A 23,905-nucleotide genomic window follows, 5' to 3' on the forward strand; every position below is an offset into this window, starting at 1 on the left:
TGCAGCATGCACACACATATACATAGATACACAAACAAACATATAGGCACTCACTATCACGCACCATACACCACGCAAGCATCCATGCACTCGCGCACAATCACATACACAGTCACGCACCCATATACGTACACGCACCATGACGAACACACAAAAACACACACACTATCACGCACAACGCAAGCTACACACACCCACCAAAACACAACAGTACAAACGCGCTCACGCACGCGCACACACACACGCAAATGCACAAGCACACATACATGCACCAGGAACGCACAGACACACAAACATCAGCACACACGCGATCACGCACTCGCGCGCCACACACAATCACAAGCGCCCCACGCACGGACGCGAACAAGCAAGGATGAACACAATCGCACACGCGAAAACACGCTATCACGTACACACACAAATACACAAATACACGCATACACACACACACATATGTACCACACACAAGGATGCACATCACAAACACACACAAGCACACAAACACACGATCACGCACTCACGTGAACAAGCACACAAGCGCACACACGCGCAAACATACAAGCAGATACATAGCAGGCGGAAACGCGCATACACACACAAGAACACACATGCGCACAAGCACACACATGATCACGTACACATACACACATAGGCGCCCCGTCAGCGCACGGATACAAAGGATCACGCCTACGCATGTACAAACACACAGATGCAACACACGCCGACAAATTGAGGATCACGCACCCATACAGCACGCAGGCGCGCACCCGAACAGTCAAACACACATCCGATAAAACGCACACGCCACGCAACCACACCCAACAGACACAAGCGCACACACGATCACGCGCACACTTGCTGTCAGAACGTTGGCTTGAAGCGCGGCAACAGCGGCGAGTGAATTCTCCTTCGTGCTGCCTCTCACTTTAACCTGAATTAGGCACGCGACAAAGCAGCCTGCACGAAGCTATCAGCTGTCTGGAGTCGACGAGCCTATGAATCCACCGAAGACTACCTCCCATAGTACGCGCGCAGCTGCGCTCAGTCACGCCATGCGCAGTCCCGGCCGGTATAGAAGCGAAGCTGCACGCCCTCCTGTGCCCCACTTCTCCCCACCTAACGTTGGCACATGTTCCCGCTTCCTCGACTTCCCCTCCTTCCAGGCCTTGCGCGTGCGAAATATCAACGCACAACCTCCCCACATTCCTCCTTTGGGTGCGCGAGAGGACGCTGTGGCACCAAGCCTCCATTTTTCTCAGCTATCCCTCACAAGCCTTTCGTCGCACCTACAGCTAAATTGCGCGGCCGCGATATGATCGCATTGGGACTTATTAACGCGATAGCATTAAGGAGCTCGTGTCGCAGAAAAGCCGGTGTCGTCGGCGTCGGTGTCGGCGTTGGCGTCCGCGGCGTTGACCGTGAGCGATAAATCATGGCAGGCACTTCATAAATAAAAAGCAACTTCCAAGATGTGCTGGGTGGGAATCGAACCAGGGTCTCCGGAGTGTGAGACGGAGACGCTACCACTCAGCCACGAGTTCGATGCTTCCAAGCGGTACAAACGCGCCTCTAGTGAATGCGGTGTTGCCTTCGAAACGAGCCGTGGAAAGTTATACTGCGGTGTATATCGGTAATTATGAACACGTAACTTACAGAAGTCGCAAATACACGAGTAGCGAAGTGCGTTTCCGGTGCATTTCTTCTGCGCTTTCCGCACACGCAGAGCCATCTTGCGGCAAACACAGAAGACCCCCTCCTCTCCATGTCTCTCCATGTACGGCGCTGCCCCGACAGATGGCGCGCCACGCGCGCATTGGAGCTGCGAGGACCGGTGCGAGGCGGTTCGCGGCCCCGACTCCCTCTCCCCTGACAACGCTTCGCCTTGCTCCTTCTACAGAATCAAGCGTCCATCCTTTCTTTAGATCGCTATCTGTCTATCTCTCTGCCCGTGCCGATCACGACGTTTGGCTGGCGTGCATCATTTCCCCCTCCGAGATACCGAGTTCTTCGGTTCGTTCCGCTTGCTAAGGCGCACGTTTCGTTGCTGCGCCGAACGCCGCGTTGCTCGACCATATGGCTCGGCGCTCACCGCGTCCGATGCGGGGCGCCTCGTAAGTGATGGCTGCCCTGTAGCCCATTGTCTTACACCCCTTGGCGGGTCGACGGGAACGCTGTCGCGTTCCACTCTTGAAGGCGAAGCTTAAGCGTCCTCCAATTTTTTACTTATTTATTTATTTATTGATTTGTATACCCTCAAGAATTAGAGGGCGTTACAGAGGGGGTGGGCACAATCCGAATGCAAAAAAGCAATAAAAGGAATTTACAGGAAAAAACAGTTTGCAGCTACATCGGTATGTGTTCAGTAACTGCAGACCTGAGCAACGCTTGGTCCTCAGTGGCAGCGACGGACGGGGGAAGTGATTCCACTCTCTACTTGTCTTGGGAAGAAAAGAATGTAAAAAGAGATTAGTGCCGCACAAAGGGACGGCTACTTTATTTGGGTGACCAGCACGGGATGAAAAGTAAGCAGGTTCTGAGATGAGTTCCTGTCGAAGTACTCGATTTTGAAAGAAAATTTTATGAAAAAGCAAGAGGCGTGAAATTGTTCTTCTCATCACCAGGTCTGGAAGGTTGAGTGGATTTTATCAAGGTGACACTGGCAGCACGAGCAAAATTATTGAGTATAAATCGAGCTGAACGGTTCTGGATCGATTCTAAGGTGTCAATTAGCGTTGATTGTGCTGGATCTGAGACGGCTGAAAGTACTCGAGCTTTGGACCGATTATTGTTTGATATAGCTGTAGTTTAACGTGTGCTGGCACTTGGCGAAAGTTTCGGCGAATGCAACCAAGAGTACGACAAGCATTGTTAGTAGGGGTGTGCGAATATTCGAAATTTCGAATACGAATCGAATATTTTCCTTATTCGAAGCGTATTCGATTCGAGAACTGCATATTCGTAAATTCCCGAATATTCGAGGACGGCCGAATAATGGTCGCAACGGCGAATATTCGGACAGACTGTGAATAATTTAGCAATTAACGAATTATATGCTTGCTCCACATTCTCCTAAAAACATGTTTATTCATTGAGAGCTTCACATGATCCGCTCATTATCTGTATGCTCTGCATCAAGATGGCAAGTTGGGCCAGTTTGTTGGGATTCATAGTAAGGTTCCTTACAGCGCAACACAAAACAGGGACAAAAGAAGGTACAAAACGACGACACAGCGTTGCAGCACTGTGATCTTAAGTGCTGTAACGAACATTACTATGAATGTGTACGCTCTGTTCCAGTCTATCTGCATCAGGCCCGTGAGACATGATCAGTTTCAATTTTTTTTACCAAGCTTTATTCCAGGGCTCTTTCATAACAATATATGATGTACTTTCGGGCTTTGTAAGTATGCGCAATAAAATATGCACCTAGAAAATGTTACCTGGACAAATGTTGTCACATTGCATAGAGAGCCCTTACTTTCTGAACATGTTGAGCAGTCAATTTTCCTTCGCGATAATCTGTAACAAGCGTTTACCTGACAGAGCATTACCTGACATTACCTGAGTGCATTACCTATAATGAGTGCCTCTTTAACCTGAAGCAGCCTCGTAAAATGTAATATTGTTTTTAAAAGGGTGATAAAGCTATTGTTACCTCGTTTTGCAATTTTTTAATACTACACATATATTCGATATTCGATTCGATATTCGAAGACAGTTTTGCGCCTTATTCGTATTCGATTCGTATTCGAAAATTTCAATATTGTTAGCAATGTAGTTAATGTGAGAGTGCCATGATAAATCGTTCGATATGTAAACACCAAGATATTTGTAAGTACTAACCTGCTCTAATTTAGTTCGGTCCAAGGTGTAGGTAAAATGTCCAGAAGTGTTAGAATGCGAGATTACCATACTTTTACATTTATTTAGTTAAGGGTCATTAGCCAAGTATTACACCAGTCAGAGACGCGATTAAGGTAAGCTTGAAGAAGCTGGTTGTCGTTTTCATTAGTTATTCTACGGTACATGACGCAGTCGTCTGCAAACAGTTTTATGGATGACATGATGTTACGCGGAAGCTCATTGATATATATTGAAAAGAGCAAAGGACCTAAAACTGAGCCTTGCGGAACGCCAGATTTAACTGCACAGGAGTGTGAGGAACAATCATTAGTGGTTACGTACTGAGTGCGGTTAGTCAGAAAGCATTCTATCCATTTGAGAATACTGGGGTCGATGTTCAGCGCGCTGAGCTTCAGTAGTAATAGTTTGTGGGACACTTTACCGAAAGCTTTTTCGAAGTCTAGAAACATGCAATCAACCGGAATTCTAATATCTAGCGCTAATATGACATCATGCGTAAAAGACAGAAGCTGAGTTTCGCACGAGTGGTGCTTACGAAAGCCGTGATGGAAACTCCTGAAGAATGAGTTGGTCAAGGGAATGTTATAAGGTTAGAATAAATTACATGCTCAAGCATTTTACAAAGGATCCTTGTTGAAGAAATTGGTCAGCAGTTTAAGGCAGAGTGTTGGTTACCGGATATAAAGACGAGAATCACCTTCCTCACCTTCCAATTAGGTGGCAAAGCAGTGCACTGGAGAGACTGCATGAAAATGTGTGACGAAATTATGGAAGGGTACACTTCAGTGTTTTTCAGAAATTTCGCGTTTATCTCATCAGTGCCGCAGGCAGACGACAGCCCAAGTTTCCGGATTAAGTTAATTACTCCTTCAAGTTCAGTCACGAAAGAATCCATTGGACAAAAAAACATGCTGTCGCATAGCTGCGGCACCAAAATCGCTTGTGAATCGGAAAAACATTGCGAAAAAACGTTGTTAAGAATGAAACAGCATTCTTCGTTGCGCAGTGCACGCCCATCGCAATCAGCAAGTGTTATTACAGTGTCCTTTATTGGTTTAACGCTTTTCCAAAACTTGGATGGGTCAGTAGACAATAGCGAGGGAAGCGTATTGCTGACATATTCACTCCTGGCATTTTTGATGGAAAAGCGATATGCGGAAAGAGCTTCGCGATTTGCAATAGCACGGTGACGAAGGCGGCGGAAGTTCGCCTGGATTGTCCATACAACTGTTATCGCAATAGAATACGGGTGCAATCCCATTTTCAACAATCAGTCGATAGATATGAAGCGATGTTACCTCTCATGTACCAATGATACTAGTTTGATGTTGAAAGGTTACAAAAAATTTATTAATTTTACAAAACGGACTGGCATGCAACGTTGTACTTGTGTTCAAATTTGTAGTGTGCTAACTAGGAATTCTAGGTAAAGTTTGTGTGCATTGCGGAATAGCGTGCGTAAAGATAATAGTGAACTAAACAACCACTGCATACCAGAAGTGATATCACTTCATCTTGTCTTTCTTGTCGAGATGGTGACCTTGCCTGCGTTTTCATTACACGACAGCACTGTCTACACCGAGTATAGCTCATCATCATAAATCATCAAGTCTTGCTTATAGGGACAAAAAAATATGTGTCTGCAGGAGGCGGTCGTGCATAGGCATTTACAACAAATTGATCTGGCGCGTTGTCAGCACGTATCGCAGAAAGTAACAGGCTGGTCGTAATTTACGCCAAAGCAACAGGCTAGTCTTGACGTACTTTGTTTTAGTTATTTTCGAGCGGCGCACCTAACTGTGATGTAATGCCATAAATATACGTGAATTCTTTATATATATATATATATATATATATATATATATATAGTCATTTAATGAGAAGCCAACAAACACTGACACCAAGTACAACATAGGGGAAATTGCATGTGCTTAATAAATGAAATAAAGTAATGATAAATTAATGGAAATTAAAGTGGATGAAAAAACAACTTGCCGCAGGTGGGAACCGAACCCACAACCTTCGCATGTCGCGTGCGATGCTCTACCAATTGAGCTACCGCGGCGGCGTTTCCCCATCCACTTTCTTGGGTATTTATGTGTACTAGTAGAACCCTGGGAGTGTTAGCCAGCGCCCCCACTCACAGACCTTGGCGGCGGACGTGGAACGTCTTTTTTGCCGCAGGCGTCACGAGAGCGTGATCTTTTCGGGTGAAGGCAACTGGTCAATAAACCCACATATGCTACCTGAAGGCATCAATGTTGCCGGATTCGAGACCCTCGTTAAGTAATAAACGAGAAGAAACGGGGTTAACCGAGGGACCCGATATTTAGTAGTCATTTAATGAGAAGCCAACAAACACTGACACCAAGTACAACATAGGGGAAATTGCATGTGCTTAATAAATGAAATAAAGTAATGATAAATTAATGGAAATTAAAGTGGATGAAAAAACAACTTGCCGCAGGTGGGAACCGAACCCACAACCTTCGCATGTCGCGTGCGATGCTCTACCAATTGAGCTACCGCGGCGGCGTTTCCCCATCCACTTTCTTGGGTATTTATGTGTACTAGTAGAACCCTGGGAGTGTTAGCCAGCGCCCCCACTCACAGACCTTGGCGGCGGACGTGGAACGTCTTTTTTGCCGCAGGCGTCACGAGAGCGTGATCTTTTCGGGTGAAGGCAACTGGTCAATAAACCCACATATGCTACCTGAAGGCATCAATGTTGCCGGATTCGAGACCCTCGTTAAGTAATAAACGAGAAGAAACGGGGTTAACCGAGGGACCCGATATTTAGTAGTCATTTAATGAGAAGCCAACAAACACTGACACCAAGTACAACATAGGGGAAATTGCATGTGCTTAATAAATGAAATAAAGTAATGATAAATTAATGGAAATTAAAGTGGATGAAAAAACAACTTGCCGCAGGTGGGAACCGAACCCTGGCTAACACTCCCAGGGTTCTACTAGTACACATAAATACCCAAGAAAGTGGATGGGGAAACGCCGCCGCGGTAGCTCAATTGGTAGAGCATCGCACGCGACATGCGAAGGTTGTGGGTTCGGTTCCCACCTGCGGCAAGTTTTTTTTTCATCCACTTTAATTTCCATTAATTTATCATTACTTTATTTCATTTATTAAGCACATGCAATTTCCCCTATGTTGTACTTGGTGTCAGTGTTTGTTGGCTTCTCATTAAATGACTACTAAATATCGGGTCCCTCGGTTAACCCCGTTTCTTCTCGTTTATTACTTAACGAGGGTCTCGAATCCGGCAACATTGATGCCTTCAGGTAGCATATGTGGGTTTATTGACCAGTTGCCTTCACCCGAAAAGATCACGCTCTCGTGACGCCTGCGGCAAAAAAGACGTTCCACGTCCGCCGCCAAGGTCTGTGAGTGGGGGCGCTGGCTAACACTCCCAGGGTTCTACTAGTACACATAAATACCCAAGAAAGTGGATGGGGAAACGCCGCCGCGGTAGCTCAATTGGTAGAGCATCGCACGCGACATGCGAAGGTTGTGGGTTCGGTTCCCACCTGCGGCAAGTTGTTTTTTCATCCACTTTAATTTCCATTAATTTATCATTACTTTATTTCATTTATTAAGCACATGCAATTTCCCCTATGTTGTACTTGGTGTCAGTGTTTGTTGGCTTCTCATTAAATGACTACTAAATATCGGGTCCCTCGGTTAACCCCGTTTCTTCTCGTTTATATATATATATATATATATATATATATATATATATATATATATATATATATATATATATAAATTTAGGAAGCTTTTCTTTCGATAAACTTTCATAATTGACAGCGCGTTAGCCTAACAGAAGTGAACTCGTCAGCGAAAGGCACATATTTCTCACGTGCCTGCGTAATCCTCTTGCTAGACCTGTAAGTCACACGTATTCCCATAAGCAGGATCCGCTCCTAAGTGTAGCGTGATTTTACTCTCCCTTTTAATTTTATGGCGATAGCAATTAGGTGGACACTCCAATCGCATTTATGCCGTCGCCGTCGCCGTGAGGTCCCGCATAACGTCAAAGGGCGATGAAATCGTCGCCACAAGCCCTATGCTGCATGTGTGAGTGAAAGCGAGCGAGAGTCAGCCATCGATCGCGGCTCAACCTCGCGCACGCAAGGGGGAGGGAAGTGGGTAGGATGCGTGCCGTAGTTCGTCGCGCGCAAGCTTCTACGGAAGGGTAGGGCGGGGGCGTGTTCTACTACGGGCAGCCCGAGTGGCCACGCGCCCTCCTCCACCCCCCCCCCGGGCCGCGTCATTTGGAAGCCATCTTCGCGTTGATGCAAGACGCAGCACAAGGTGAAGTCGCTCGCGGCTGCTGCCACACTTCCTCACTTCACTGTTTTGTCCGCGAGTTTCCGCGGCCATCGTCCGAATGTGTTCACGAATGTGCGCACGTGACACCATGCTTCCTATTTAGTTAGTATATCAATGTATTAAAGCTTATACGGGCCGATAAAACGATCAATTTATATGACAACTAATTTACTCTTGCAATCAATGCCTCGCCTTCTGGGCGAGACTGCGCCTTTCTTTTTTTATCACGGCGAAGTGTTCTGGGGAACGCTACGACGATTTTCATGCTGTGGCAAAGGGCGGCAAAGTCGATATTAAATGTAATTGCAATGCAACGCTTGTCGGAGCCATGAATTTGCTTTGAAACGTAATGTTCATTGACTAAAAAATAAAATTTACCGCGCCGATGCCTCACTGGGACAAGCAAGAACCTTTTTTGCGAGGTTTGGCAGCCAGTAATCCGTAATTGGTGTTCCCTGCATCGCATTTTACCATCTCTGCCTTAAAGGCGAACTTATAGTTTCCACGGCTGCAGCAGTGGAATGTTTTGTCCAACGACGATACTTGCGTGGGGGAGTAGAAGTAGCCGTATGACGAAGATGTCGGTGACGAATCGTCATAATAACCGCTAACGAACGGAGATTCGGTACTTCCAACGAGTGTGCGAAGTCGCTTACGCCGCTTCGCCATCTTTGATATGGGAGTTACTCAGACTGGCGCTTATGCGCGCAAAAGCTTTTGTTTGTTTTAATCTAAAGCAAAGCATTCCTATTGGAATTGAATATGTTTTGATGCTGCACAGTGTCCTCTGACTAAGTTTCTGCGCAGGCTACATTTAGAGCGAAGCTTTCTTTGTAGCCAACGACGGGTTTACGTGATGCGGTCAGCGGGGGTGCTTGAAATGTTCATAGGAATGTGGGAGCAGTGATATGAGGAATAGGGGCCGACTCCAGGAGAAAAAACGGCGGCAGTAAAGACAGTAATGTCCGACAATTGGTTGGCGCAAACAGTGACGTCAGCACGCAGCGGAGTGCAGACAGCAAGCGCACCGGAGATAGCTTAGTGCAATGACCGTCCGTCAGTCGCAGACGGAGACTCGATGTTTGGCTTTGTTTCTGTTCCACTTTTGGTAGATTGCCTTACTGTATTTTTCTACAAATGTCAGTTGAGTGTCCGCATATGTCAAATTTGGTTCTTTTTGTGTTTTGTCTTGGCAGTGAAGGCTAAGCAGAAAGCAATGTCCAGTGTGCAGACATGCAGCATCAATCGCGTTTTGCATCGGGTCAATCACGATATTAGCAGTCATGAATCCGGCAGGTTGGCGCCGACACACAATCCATTCGCACAAGCATGTGATCTCGAGATTGTACACCAAGTGTTTGCCGCATTTTTGAGCGATGCAATATTGTATGGGCGGAAGAGAAGGCCGAAATGGGCGCCGGTCATGTAACGCCAAACTCCTATGACCGGTGACCCATTAAAGCAACCCATTGAGCTCCAGCAGAAGGTAAACGTGGTCACCAAATCGCGGGAGAGCTGCGATACAGCAGAGTAATTTTAATAATTAGGTTTCGAGTGCCCAAATCACTTATTTATTATGAGGCACGCCGTAGTGGAGGAATCCTTAAATTTCCACCACCTGGGGCTCTTTCAGGCGCAACTAAATCTAAGTACACGGGTGTTTTCACATTGAACCCCCATCGAAATGCGGCCGCCGTGGCCGGGATTCAATCCCGCGACCTCGTGCTTAGTAGCCCAACACCATAGCCACTAAGCAACCATGGCGGGTGGCACAGCACAGTAATTAATTAGACTGAGAATCATGCAGACCTAGGATGAAGTGAACTTACTTGGGATATTTAGGACCTCCCTAGCGGGGAGAAGCATTCGGCCATAAGTGGACATAAATTAGGCTGCTTCAAATGACGGAGACATCTTACCAGTCAGACTGACGGACAGCCAGAAAACGAATTAAAGCGAAACACACCGATCTAATCGCAGATTCTTTTGAAGAACACCGAGGCAATGGCAAGAATACTATTTTATTTTGGTACCAAATTGCTTAGTATCATTCGTGTTGCGTGGATACATTATATTTTCACGTGGGAGTGACGGCGAAGAAAGCAGCAAAACTCTGATTAACGAAACTAGCGCTTGAATGGGCGAACGTGTGCCCTCAAAAGCAGGCTACACTCAAAGAACAAAGATAACCATGAACACACTCGGCCCTCGTCGAAAATCTGCTCAGCGGATCAAGCGCGTCGGCTTTTATACATCAGTCGTCGAATGTTCCAGAGTAATTGCTGGGACCCGCGGGTCTTCCACAAACTTTTACACTGTTCGCGTCAGGCATACATGCAATCATATTAAGCAAGGTTCGGTGACTGACAACGGATGGAACCATTGGTAACATTCCAGAAACTTCGGATACATGCTTGGCGCATCCTGCGTTGTGCGATAACATTTGTTAGGTAATAAAACGTGGTCGCACGCTTAAGAAAAATAAGTACACGTGTCAAAACCCCCCTCTTAAAAAGCATTGGCACGATTCTGCAAACAAACGAAAGTAATAAACAAAACACCTGTAGCGAAGAAACAATAAACTAAGGAAGTTCGTCAGCGTGCGCAAAAGGGCTTAAGAAGCAGCACGTGGACCACTTCGCATCGTGCGCGAGTCCGCTGTGAATGCGCAATCCCGTCTGGCACGACCTTATAGTCCAGTTCGCCAATACATCGGGTGATCTTGTTGGGTCCGAAATAGCGTCGCCATGGTTTCTCACTGAGTCGGCACACTGGGGTCCAAACCCAAACGCGGTCGCCGGGCTGGCACTCTAGGTAGCGCAGTCGGAGGTTGTAGTGTCGGCAGTCGGTACACTGCTGGTTCATGATCTGTAGGCGGGCGAGCTGTAGGGCTTCTTCGGCACGCTGGAGATGGATAGCGACGTCAAGATTCTCTTAGTCGGTGACGTATGGCAGCATGGCGTCTTGCACTGCCGTGTTGTAAGCAGAGGTTACGTACGGCAGGACCGCGTCCCACGTCTTTTGCTCGACACCGACGTGTATTGCTACATGTCGGTGAGGGTCTTATTCAGGCGCTCCGTGATACCATTCGTCTTCGGGGGGCAGGCAGTTGTCCGCCTGTGGCTTGTCTGGCTGTATTGCCGCATGGCTTGGGTGAGTTCTGCTGTAAAGGCCGTTCCTCTGTCGGTGATGAGGACTTCTGGGGCGCCATGTCGCAGCCGCATGTTCTCCAAGAAGAATTTCGCCACTTCGGCTGCGCTACCTTCAGACAGAGCTTTAGTTTCAGCAAATAGGGTGATAGTCTGTCGCCATGACGATCCACTTATTTGCGGATGTTGACGTCGGAAACGGTGCCAACACATCCATTCCAATCAGCTGAAATGGCCGGCAAGCAGGTTCGATTGGCTGTAGTAGTCCTGCTAGCTTTGTTGGTGGTTTCTTGCGTCGCTGACTGTCTCGGAACGTCTTGACATAGCGGGTGACGTCGGCGGTCGGACGCGGCCAATAGTACCTTTCCTGTATCCTCGATAGCGTCCGGGAGAATCCGAGGTGCCCCGCGGCCAGATCGTCATGTAGGGCGTGCAGTATTTCTGAATGCACCGCTGACGGAACAATAAGAAGGTAGTTGGCGCGGAGTGGTGAGAAATTCTTCTTCACGAGCAGGTTGTTTTGTAGCGTGGACGAAGACAATCCGGGCTTAAATGCCCCAGGGACAACGTCGGTGTTACTTTCCAAATACTTTTTCCTATACTAAAGCTTTTTTAGCTCCGTGTCTGCTCGTTGCTGTTTAGTTAAGTCTTTTGCGCTTATTATTCCGAGGAAGGCGTTTTCATCCTCGTCGTTTTACGGCGGGGGATCGATGGGGGCGCGTGATAGGCAGTCGGCGTCACACTTTTTGGTCCGGACTTGTATATTATCATGGCGTCATATTCTTGTAGCCTGAGGCTCTACCGCGCCAGCCGTCCTGAAGGGTCCTTTAAGTTAGCTAGCCAACACAACGCGTGATAGTCGCTGACGACTTCGAATGGCCTGCCATATAGGTAAGGGGGAATCTCGTTGTAGCCCAAATGATGGCGAGGCATTCCTTTTCAGTCCTAGAATAATTGCGTGCCGCTTCTGGCAGCCACCGGCTAGCATAGGATATCACCTGTTCAAATCCGTCTTTTCTCCGGACTTGGACGGCACCGAGGCCTAGGCTACTGGCGTCAGTGCGGATATCGGTATCGGTGTCCTCGTAGAAGTGCGCAAGTATGGGCGGTGACTGTATTCGTCGTTTGAGTTCTTGAAATGCGTCGGCCCCGCAGCATTTCCCACATGAAATCGACATCACACTTGGTTAGATGTGGTAGCGACCCAGCAATGCATGAAAAGTCCTTGACAAAGTGCCTGTAGTAGGTACACATGCCAAGGAATCTACGCACCGCCTTCTTACTGATGGGCTGCGGGAACTTTGCGATGGCAGCTGTTTTCTGCGAATTGGTACGTAAACAAGATTTGCTGACGACGTGGCCTTGGAACGGAGACTCATCGTAAGAGAAGCGGCACTTTTCCGGCTTCAGAGTCCGCCCTGATGACTGGATGGCCTCTACTACTGCTGCAAGCCGCCTAAGGTGATCGCTGAAATTTCCGGCGAGGACAACGACGTCATCCAAGTAAACGAGGAACATCTGCCACTTCAGTCCTGCTAACACCGTGACCATGACGCGATAAAACGTTGCAGTCGCCGAGCACAGTCCGAATGGCATGACCTTGAACTCGTAGAGGGCGTATGGCGTGATGAAGGCTGCCTTTTCACAATCTCTCTTATCGAACTCTATTTGCCAATAGCCAGACTTGAGGTCCATCGACAAGAAGTATTTAGCGTTGCAGAGCCTATCCAATGCATCGTATATGCGTGGAAGGTGTTATACGTTCTTCTTCATGATCTAGTTCAATCGCAACGATAATTGACGCAGAAACGTAGGGTTCCGTTCTTTTTCTTCACCGGGACTACAGGAGATGCCCACGGGCTTTTCGACGGCTGGACGACATCGTCGTGCAGCATTTAGTTGACGTGTGGCCTAAGAGCTTCACGTTCTCGCGTCGAAACTCGGTAAAGGCTCTGGCAGAGTGGTCGAGCGCACTCTTAGGTTATTATGCGATGCTTTGCGATTGGTGTTTGTCGAATCCTCGATGACGTGGAAAAGCAGTCTTTGTATCGTCGGAGCAGACTTTTGAGCTGATGCTGCTTACTCATGTGGAGACGTGGATTGATGTCGCAGTCTGGTTCGGGAACTATGGTTACGGGGTTAGATGCGGCAGCATCCGAGAGGACAAAGGCATAGCTGGTTTGCACAGTTTCCTCGATGTACGCGATTGTCGTGCCCTCGCTGATGTGCGTGAAATCTTGGCTTAGGTTGGTTAGCATCACTTCCACTTTCCCTCCCTGAAGTCGAGCGATCCATCTTGCGACGCAACATTCACGGTCGAGCGATAGACGTTGGTCGCCCTCGACGACAATCGTCAGCGGGTGTTTCGGTTCTGACGGAAATAATAATGCTGGAGTGCGGCGGGACGCTCACTTGATCTTCGAACCCACTCAAGGCGTGGTGACTACGAGAGCTCTCCGGCGGTATTGCTCGATCTTCCGACAGCGTTATCGACTTCGACTTCAGGTCAATAATCGCGCCGTGTTGCTTCAGCGAGTCCATGCCGAAAATGAGGTCTCGTGAACACTGTTGGAGGACAACGAAGGTAGCAGGGTAAATCTGGTCCTGAACGGTAATTCTTGCCGTGCAGATTCCAGTCGGCGAGATGAGGCGTCCTCCAGTGGTCCGACTTTGAGGGCCTTCCATGCAGTCTTATTTTTCTTCAACTGGGCGGTGATGGGTCCACTCATGACGAAGTAATCGGCCTTGCGTCTACTAAGGCGGTGACTGCGTGGCCGTCAAGGAGCACGTCGAGGTCGGTGATTATTTTTCTTGCGTTACAGTTAGGTCTTCGCATCGGATCACGGCTGCGTCGTGTTGAACTGAAGTTGGAACGTCGCGTCGTCAAGTCGTCTTTCGTCGGTGTAGTGTTTGCTTCCGGACTTTGTCGGGACGGTGGCGTGTCGTTATGTCGTAGAGGTAGTCTCTTCGGCGTCTTCGTCGGCGGCGGTGGACCTTAGCGAATTCGGCAAACAGCAACCGCACCTGCATCGCTTGCTGCTTTAAGTTTTCCGGATATGGGCTCGCAGAGCAGCCCTGGGCTGGGCCAGGGTATGGTCGGCGCTGCGTTGACAGGTAGTGGCCTGGTGACGGCGAACGGGACGGTCATCGAGGGCTCCACTAAGTGACGGCGAGGTAGTCGGCGATATCACGAGGTTGTTCACCATGATGGGGTTATGGCGCGTTAACGGCGAAGCCTCACAGTCCCATCTCCCGGTGTGGGCATCAGTGGTAGACGTGACCCACTTCCCTGCGGGGGTAAGAGAGCGGGTCATTCATATTTAAAACATCGCCAAAAACACGGACACGGGTGGACACAGGACGAGCGCAGTCCTGTGTCCTCCCTTTTGTTGTCTCCCTTGTGTCCTCCCAGCACTCGTCCTGTGTCCTCCCTTGTCGTGTTTTCTGGTGCTGTTTAAATATGAATGAACCGTACCAACTAGCTCGCACCTAAACCCTTTCAAGAGAGCTGGCGGTGGTCAGGTGCGCGCCAGACGTTTGTATTTCTGCGGTAGCATCGCTGGACGACGGGTGGGCGAGCTGGCGGTGGTGGTGGCGGCGGACGCTGCAACTCCACCGTTAGAGCTCTATGGCACGGGCGCGGGGTGGTACATTGATGGAGGGCGACGGCGGGTGACGGCGGCGTAGGTAATCGCTTCAGGCTGGGCCTGTGGCAATTTCGGCTGGCCTTTGGCAAGTTGCGGTGACCGCTGAATTTCTTCTCTCACGACGTCCGCGATCGACACAACCTCACGCTGGGATCTTGGAAACATGCTCGGAAGTTCCTCTCGTAGGGTCGCTCTGATAGTATCGCGTTGGTCGTCGGTGGCCATTGATTAAACTGCGGCGTAGTTTGCTGGGTTTGCGCGGCGGTTGAATTTCCAGAGTTTTCTCGGTGCTTGTAGCCTCGTGAAGAAACTCTTGGATGGTTTTCGGTGGATTTCGTATTATTGCGGCGAAAAGTTCTTGCTTGAGCCCACGCATTTGTCGGCGAAGCTTTTTTCCTCGAACATTTCGGGGTGGCGTGGCGGAACGGGCGTGCCATTTCCTCGGTGAGGATCGCTATGTTTTCGTTGCGAAGTTGTACTCGGGCTTCTAGCATAGCTTCGGCCCTTTCCTTATCCACAACTTCCTAACGGTCCACAGGAAGGCGCTACGAAACAGGTCCCACGCTGTCAGGGTCGACTCCCAATTCTAAAACCACGTCCTGGCGGCGTCTTCTACAGCGAAGTATACATGCTGCAGCTTGTTGTCGGAGTCCCAGTTGAAACTCGCGATTCTTTGACATGTCTCGAGCGACGTTTCTCTTTCTGCAGACGATGGTCAATGATAGGTTGGTGGGTCTTGAGGTTGTTGCAGCAGAATGGGGGACGCTTTGGCAGTCATTAGGGTTTCTGACTTGGGCGTGATGCGTCTGGTCTTCTCGGGAAGAGGTCAGTATTGCGGTCGCAATCTTCGCTGCCTACGGCTTGGTCGCTGGTCCTTGGCGACGTTGGTGTTGTCTTCGGGTTTCGGGCTTGGATGGTGGCTTTGCGGGGCCGTTCGGTACATGAACGCACTAGCACCTCCACCAGAAGTCACGTGGCAGGATCGCTGAAGAAAGCAGCAAAACTGTGATTAACGAAACTAGCATTTTATTGAGAGAACTTGTGCCCTCCAAAGCAGGCTACACGCAAAGATAGCGGCGAACTCACTCGGTGATCGTCGAAAATCTTCTTAGTGGGTCAAGCGCTTCGGCTTTTATACATCAGTCGTCGAATATTCCAGAGCACTCGCTGGCACCCGCGGGTCTTCCAGAAACTTCTACACTGTTCGCGTCACGCATACACGCAATCAGATTACACAAGGTTCGGTGACAGACAGCGGATGGAACCATCGATAACATTCCAGAAACTTCGGATACATGCTTGGCGCGTCGGGCGCTTTGCGATAACATTTGTTAGGCGGTAAAACGTGGTTGCACGCTGAAGATAAACAAGTACATGTGTCAATATATATACATGGGCAGCCAAAAGGCAGTTATCAGCATCGAATAAACCAGTACATACAGCTAACGGGAAGGTGCAAAAGCTCACCACATGCTTTCTTCAGAAAGGATATCGATCCGTTGCATACGATCCCACCGGACGCCATTACGATTATCTGGTCGGCAATGGCATCAGCTTCCTCCATGTCATGAGAGGACAGTAGCAGAGTTCTATCTTTGGCCAGGTTTGTCAAGGTGTCCCATACAGTCCGTCTCGTCTCTGGATCCATGCCTGCCGTCGGCTCGTCCAGAATTAGTACCTATAATTGAAGTGATTGGGTTTATAGTCACGTACGCGCCCGAATTGGCTAGATTGCCGTAGGCAATTACTCTGGAATAATTTTGGCTGCGTGGGTTGCTTTAAAGACGCACTAAAAATATTGGCACTCATTCTATAGCTGTTATGAGCCGCCGATAATTGGTGGCTCCATTTTTTTCCTCTTTATGTAAACGAGAATTTTGGTTACCTCCATTTAGTCTCGTATTACCACCGCTCTCTGTTGCTTAACGCTTCGCTTAAAATTGAGGTACACTGCGGGTAATATTCTCGCAAACCAAAATGTTTGTCAATGAATTACTACACCTGCGAAATAAACTTTTTTAAAACAGGGTTGAAGTGCCTCAGACAGGCTGCCAGCGACAACACCCGCACGTGACGTCACTGCACTAACCCTTTAAAACTAACACGCCGAGGATGACAAGGCCGCCTTTGACGAAGATAGGTCCACCTATCGAAACGTTGGCCAGCCTGTCTGAGGCACTTCAACCCTGTTTTAAAAAAGTTTATACCACAGTGTGCCATTCCATCTGCCAGCCCCTTTCTTGTTTTTGGACACCTGCGAAATGTTTCTTACGAGGCGCCCGAAGGCGTTAAATGCTGGCAGAGTTTCAATCCAAAACGTTGTACAGGCGAAACCTTTGATGTTCGTCGTTTAATTACAGTCAAGTGAAAATTTTATTTCAGCAGCTCGAAAGGAACAGCTTGTGTGGAAATTGGGTTGTTCTTTTGACGGATCACTTAAGTCGGCTGGTTCAACGAACTAGAAGTTCTCCTCAAGCATCCTTGTTAAGTTCCAAGTTTCTCCCGCGGATGTCAGTACTGATAGAATAGAATGAGGGTACACTGTTCAATTCAAAGATACCGGCAGAGTCGCGGTCATCACTTGGTAATGCCTACCTTATGCCCTTAGACTCTTTTTTTATAATTCTAACGGATCCTTTCTCTTGCTCTTTGTTTCCTTTGGGGACACATAAACGTGCTTTTCCAAATTTTCTAGAGGTTCAATGAAAGTAACAAATTCTCGTTCTCATGCAAGGCTATTCAACACCTACAATTGAATATAATATATAAAAGGCCACAGAGTTGCTCGAACTTCGCCTTGTGAAGCAGCGCAGGTTTCACTGACTAGCATATTTAAAGCAGGATGTACGGCGCAACACAGAAATCAGAGTCTGTTACTCGTAAGCCTGGTTGAAACAACGAACACTTTTGTTGTTGGCGAGCTAACAATATTTTTATTGCTTGGGTTTGCGCGGTAAAATGACAATGTGACTGTGAACCGTGCCGTAGTGGGGAAGTCGGGCTTGATTTAGACCACCTCGGTGTTCATTACCAAGGACCTGTTTGCAAGCACGCGAGCATTTCTAGGTTTCATCCAAATGCGGTCAGGAACAGAACATGCGAATTCCTGCAGAGCAATGCAGCGCCGTATCAAGTAATGAACCATGGTGGGCGCTGCGCAAGTTACCTCTGGCTCAGAAACAAGGGTCATCGCTATGCTTAGCTTTCTCTTCATGCCACCACTGAGTGTTTTGGGCAAGCTTGAAGCCTTGTCTTCCAACGCGACCAAACGCAGGGTCTCCCGGATGGATTCCTCGAGCCTCTCGGGCTTTCCTCCCTTGAGCTGCGAAGCAAATGGAACCGAAGTTGTCAGTGCTCTACATTGTAATCATTTAGAGTCACAGTAGGAAACAATTATAAATCCGTTTGATTAAGTAGACCCCAATCCACTTGATACTTACATAATGCGATTTACGGTTCGTGCGGGATATAATGTTGTTTATGAGTCATATAAAGGTTCGTATGGATGTATATATTTATAAGCACTTACCCAGTGGTATACTGGGTGTGCGTCTTTCTGGAGGTTCGCAAGCCGCCTAGGGTGGAATGGGTGCAATGTGTGTCTCTGTGCAGGAAAGTCTATTCACAGCAATGATGAACATATTTGCAGGTCACAGCGTTGCTATCAAAGGGAAGCTTGTTCACCGAGAACACTTAGTTCCTACATGCTTTTAATCACGAAATGCTTTTACATGCGTCGGCATATCTTATGCATTTGTTGGAAGCAAATGTAGCGCTCAGAATTGCAGATTCACAAAATTAGCTTCGTGTCGCTTTAGCTGTGTGGGGGCAACCGGAGCAGAGCGGGACCACACCGAAGCACTAAAAGAAGGAACTCAAGTCTTGAGCAAGGGCGGCCTTCTTAGATGCAAATGAGCTTCTCGGGAGTTCCATAGATACCATGACCAGTTACGTTGTTCTGCGCACTTTTTTAGCGACACAAAGCATTTAATTTAATTATGGGACAAATTGCGTAAGGGAGTATCGAAACAGCTGTTTTTCTCTCTGTTACTGGGTGCTTTGGCTGGTTCGCAAACAAAGTGCTAATGCAGACACAAGACCAACACTAGGTTGCTTCGGACAGCAGTGCTTCGCGGTAAACAATCGGCTCTTACCATGAGTGAAGGCTAGGGAAGCCCCATAAAAGGTAAAAGAGGGAAGGGGGGGGGCGGAGCTCATTTCATGTTCTCCGTAAAGACTGCCGAGAAGTCGTGCGTTTTACAAGTGTCTCCTCGGGAGTGTGACTGGCACTCGAAGCGAAGAAAATGCTGAACGTAATGAGATTTTAGACGTCTACTGCGTCTAGAGAAATACGAGAAAGTGCATTGATGAACAGTCAACCACCTTTGATTTGGAAGCCAGATAACTTGGACGCCTTAGTGGCACCACCATGTGCCCGATACAGCCAATGTGTAAGAACGCTTGAAAACAATGTCATCGACGATCACGATACTTCCTAATGCGAAATGTGAGTGGAGCTGTATACGCTTTTGCGATGTAGTGGCTAGCGCAGAGAATCGGTCTCGTGCGGCAGGTTGCAAGCGCAGCGAAATGGGGCGTGACTGCTTTGCTAGTCTGGAGATCGCGAGAGGCAGCGCGTGGGTAACGCGTGGGTGCGATTCACAGCAGCCACCGCAGACAGACCCTCGCTCATGCAGTGCTTTGTTTCCAGACAGAAAACACGCTCTACTCTGGTGCCATCTCGTAGTCATCGTCGCCGCAAAGTCCGTCTTTCGCGGCACTACGGTTTTCTCACGCTTTCACGGTACCCCCCTCCTCTGCTTTCCACTTCATGATTTCGCTGCACACTCCTCCTCCGCTTTGCTCCGAGTGCTTCCTTCGCTATCGCCTTCTTTCGTCCGCACTAGGCATTCACTCTTTCCATCTTTTGATGTGCTCATTCACTCGGTTACGACGACGCTGAGGTAACGAAGCCGACGCTTGCCGCAGGAACGGGTGTCTAAGCGCTGCGATAAATATGGACCTGTAGAACCCTCCATCGCCCGAGCTTTCGGAGTTTTCGCTGTGGCCGCATGTCTGGAGCGGCTGCATGAGAAGCCACGACCACTACCATTTCGTTATTTCTAAGTCTCGAACCAGTGTTCTCGCACGCCGATACACTGGCAGCCGTGGCCAGCCGTAACCACAGTGGCCAGCCGGAGCCATCGTAGCGAACTGAAGCCACCATGGCCAGCAACAGCCACCGTAGCCAGACGTACAGTTCTGGTCGTTTTCACCTGGAAAATATCCTATAAAATTGTGCATTTCCTTCATGCATTTTCTTCTGCCAGTTTGCCCGATTTTCCGAATGTTTTCCTGGTCCGCATTGAGTGCGAAAAAAAAGGCGTTGGCGGATGTCTCACTTATTTACCATGCATCACCTGTCAGCCTCACATCTGAATTTTAAACGTTTTGCCTTGACTCTCTAGTAGTAATAACCAAGCTATCCCGCTTTTGTTGTTTAAACAAATTTTTGTTGAGCTTTACGTTTACTATACGCTGATACTCGGCATTGTTGCATGATAAAGGCAATGAAGGCTTTTCCGATCGGATTACTTTCAACGAGATTGAGGTAGAGAAAACTAGAGTGTTTTGGATTTGAGGACCTAGACTCTGGGTCTCCACGTCGCATTGGGTAGACTGCACTTGGGTTTGGAGGAGCAGAAGAGTTTCAGAATTGGATAAAAGGCTGACAACTATGGGTCGTGCACTGGCGACGCAGCGGTGGGGAAAATAAAGAGGTGCTTGAAAGCCCCTGTTTTTGTTCGTTCTGTTTTAGAATACGCTAACATCATCTGGTTTCCGCACACATACACTAGCATATCAAAACTAGAAAAGGGGCAAAGAAAAGCTGTGAGGTTCATCTTTAATAAACACAGGCCATATGATTCCCCGACAAATCTCTTAGCTGATGCACGTTTTAAAACATTTTTAGGGTCAGACAAGCCCGCTTAGAACTTATCTACCAACTAATTCACGGCAGTTATAAGATACACCGAGCTAAGTCGGGTATTTTGTCTACATTACGTCTATCGCGAAAAAACACCCATTTATGCTAAACCAGTACAGTGTTCGCCATGACACGTTCAGGTTTTCACTTTCCCCTCGTGCGGTTAAAGAATGGAATCTCTTCCACTCAGAAATAGTTTCCTCCCCAGCACTTCCATCGTTCATCAACCTACTAGAGACATCAAACACAGAAGCCGCCACTTAACACAACCACATGCCTTAACTGTAATACATACTTCTGCGCGTGGAATTTCTGCATTTCCAGCCCCAAACTGGTCACTTCTGCGCGGTTATCTGTTAGCTGTATAACTTCTCTAATCGTACATGAGTCATTTATTCGCTATTTTCATATAGTAAGTAATAAAGTAGTATATATATATATATATATATATATATATATATATATATATATATATATATATATATATATATATATGTATATATATATAGTAGTGTAGTATGGTAGTATATTAGTAGTATAGTATAGTAATACTATATTTGGTACTGAGCAAAATTGTTATACCACCCTAAAACATTGTATGTAACATTGTCATTGGTTATTTCTGAAGAAGTTAAGGAAGCTTTTTCTCTTTTCTTTTTTGTTTTACTGCACCATGTAGCGTGGCTTCTTTTCGGAAACCTGTGTAATGCAATGCCCACCTACTTCGGTCTCACTGAGACTGGCAGTATCGCAAATAATGAAAAAGAATTTTTTCTCAAGTGACAACAAAAAGAATGAATTTTTGAACGAAAATGAGAAAAAATAAAAAGTAAATAGGCCATCACTATATTAGTAATACGACTCTCTTACCTGTCTCGCGATTTCTTGTTACCCGTGAGGCCTACCTAAGATGGCTTAGGGACACACGCTAGTTTTGAAGTTTTGGGTCTTGGGTCAACGCGAACGCCAGAACACAAGTCTCGTTACGGTTCCGCGCATGCGCCCTTGCGGCACGTAATTTTCTAAATTCTCAAAGCCGTTTGTGTCCGCAATTATCCAACTCTCTAGTGTCACGCTGCTGGAACGCGCCGCGTTGTTCCAAGGAACAACAACAATGACCTACAGCACAAAAAATAGGAAAAAAACCTGCGTCTTTCGGATATTCAGTGCCTTTAAGCGTTAACTGGAACATAGATTCGTTCTGTCGAATATATTGAAGGCATATTTCTAGGAACTAGTAATATTTGAACCAAAAATTTTGAATAACAGTTTTTATGTCAACCATGCTCGGCTTCAATTTTCAGATTGGACCCCGACTTTAACGCTGATATATAGTTTGAAGGGTAAATAGATAAATTGTGCTATTAACTAACATGACTCAGCAGCAATGGTTGCAGCGCGCGATGTCTCCACCTGTCAGAGAAAGGCATCTGTGAAAATTATATCTCCAGCGTGTGATCTTATTATTCCCATTGTTAAGGATAATCTTATTAATAACAAGTGTATTTGTTTCTCCTTCTCCAGTGACTGTTTTTCACCGGATAACAAATGTTAAACTTTATCGCTTGGTGCAGGACGAGTCTGCAGGTATCAGAATATTATCGAATGATATTGTGGGTTCTACACCTTCTCTGTTGTTACCGAATCGTTTTCAATCTAACTGAATGAGCTACGCAAGTTGCGTAGTACCTTTTGCAAAGCAGGTGGGAACCGGCGACTACGCTGGAACATTTGACGAGCCATGTATAAGTGCCGAAGCGCATGGCCCGGTGGCCACATTTTTTACTCTCGCTGATTTTGCTCGCGGCTGTCGTTGTGTCCATGTTACTCGTCTTGCTGGGCAGAAGTTCGCCCAATAAAGAGTTGGTTACTTGATTCACAGTTGCTACTGTGTTTTTCTACGTGACCACAACGCGACATCTGGGGGAGGGGATGGGCAGGCCTGGTCATGGACGGTAATTCCTGCCATGTAGCTTCCAGTCAGCTTGTGAGATGTCGTTCTGCTGCCCGAACTGGGGGTCCTCACATGACTTTCTCTAACTTGGCGGCGTAGTAGCCATTATAGCCGTGACCTCTTGGTCGTTTTGTGGCACGTCGAGGTCGGTGGCTCTTTTTCTTGCATTACCGTTATGTCGAGGAGTCGGACCACGACTGCGCTGTCTTGTGCCGTTGTTATTACGGTTAGTCGTCAAGTCTTCTTTAGGTGGCACAGCCCTAGCTTCAAGGCTTCGTCTTGATGGCGGGGTGTCCTGGCTACTTCGTCGTGTAGGATGTTGAAGCGTCGTCGTTGGCGGTGGAGGATCTTCTGCATTCTGACAAAGCGCACCTCCATCGGTTGCCGTCCTTAGGTTTTCGCATATGGACTTACTCACCGACCCCACATTTGGCCAGTGTATTAGCGGTGCTATAGCAAAACTTAATGGCTTGGTGACGGTGAACTGATTGTAGTCTAGGGCTCCAATGAGTGGCGGCGATGTTGGTGATGTCGCGAGGCCGTTGCCCTTGCTGTGAGCGTGGTGCTTTCACGGGAAGGCCTCATAGTCCCAAGTCGCTGTCTGGACTTCAGCGGTAGACATCGCTGGCTTTTCCGCAGTAATTGCAGAGCGGGCGGTGGTATGGAGCGTGCCACACGTCTTCCTGAGGGCACTGAGTGGGCCATTGGTGGACGGGTTGTTGTTGGTGGTGGTGATCGTTTTGAGAGAGTTGCGGCGTTATCGGGCCCTGGCGTGGGCGCGGAGGAGGGACACCGACCGCGGGCGACGGTGGCGTTGATAATTGCTTCACATTGAGGTTGCGGGCACTCTGACGCTCCTAGCGACTGAAGAACTTGTTGAAGAACAATACCAGCAATGGATGCTACCTGGCGTATCAGCGCTGGAAGAATCATTCGCAGTTCTCGCACAAC

General features: G+C 47.9%; 1 protein-coding gene across 5 annotated transcripts in view; it reads right to left on the reverse strand.

Moving 5' to 3' along the window:
* The window catches only part of LOC135907182 (phospholipid-transporting ATPase ABCA3-like), a 326,965-nt gene that overhangs the window by 153,417 nt on the left and 149,643 nt on the right, over nucleotides 1-23,905 (reverse strand). For all 5 annotated transcript variants that reach the window (XR_010565924.1, XM_065438856.1, XM_065438854.1 and 2 more), the window contains 2 exons: nucleotides 18,178-18,333; nucleotides 16,479-16,689 (listed from right to left, as the gene is read on the reverse strand). Coding sequence is in view for 4 of the 5 variants with exons in the window: in XM_065438856.1 (XP_065294928.1) it covers nucleotides 16,479-16,689; nucleotides 18,178-18,333 (367 nt within the window). In the remaining variant the exon portion in view is untranslated. The remainder of the gene's footprint in view (nucleotides 1-16,478; nucleotides 16,690-18,177; nucleotides 18,334-23,905) is intronic.

This window comes from Dermacentor albipictus, chromosome 9, assembly GCF_038994185.2.
Source record: "Dermacentor albipictus isolate Rhodes 1998 colony chromosome 9, USDA_Dalb.pri_finalv2, whole genome shotgun sequence".
Classification (NCBI taxonomy): domain Eukaryota; kingdom Metazoa; phylum Arthropoda; class Arachnida; order Ixodida; family Ixodidae; genus Dermacentor; species Dermacentor albipictus.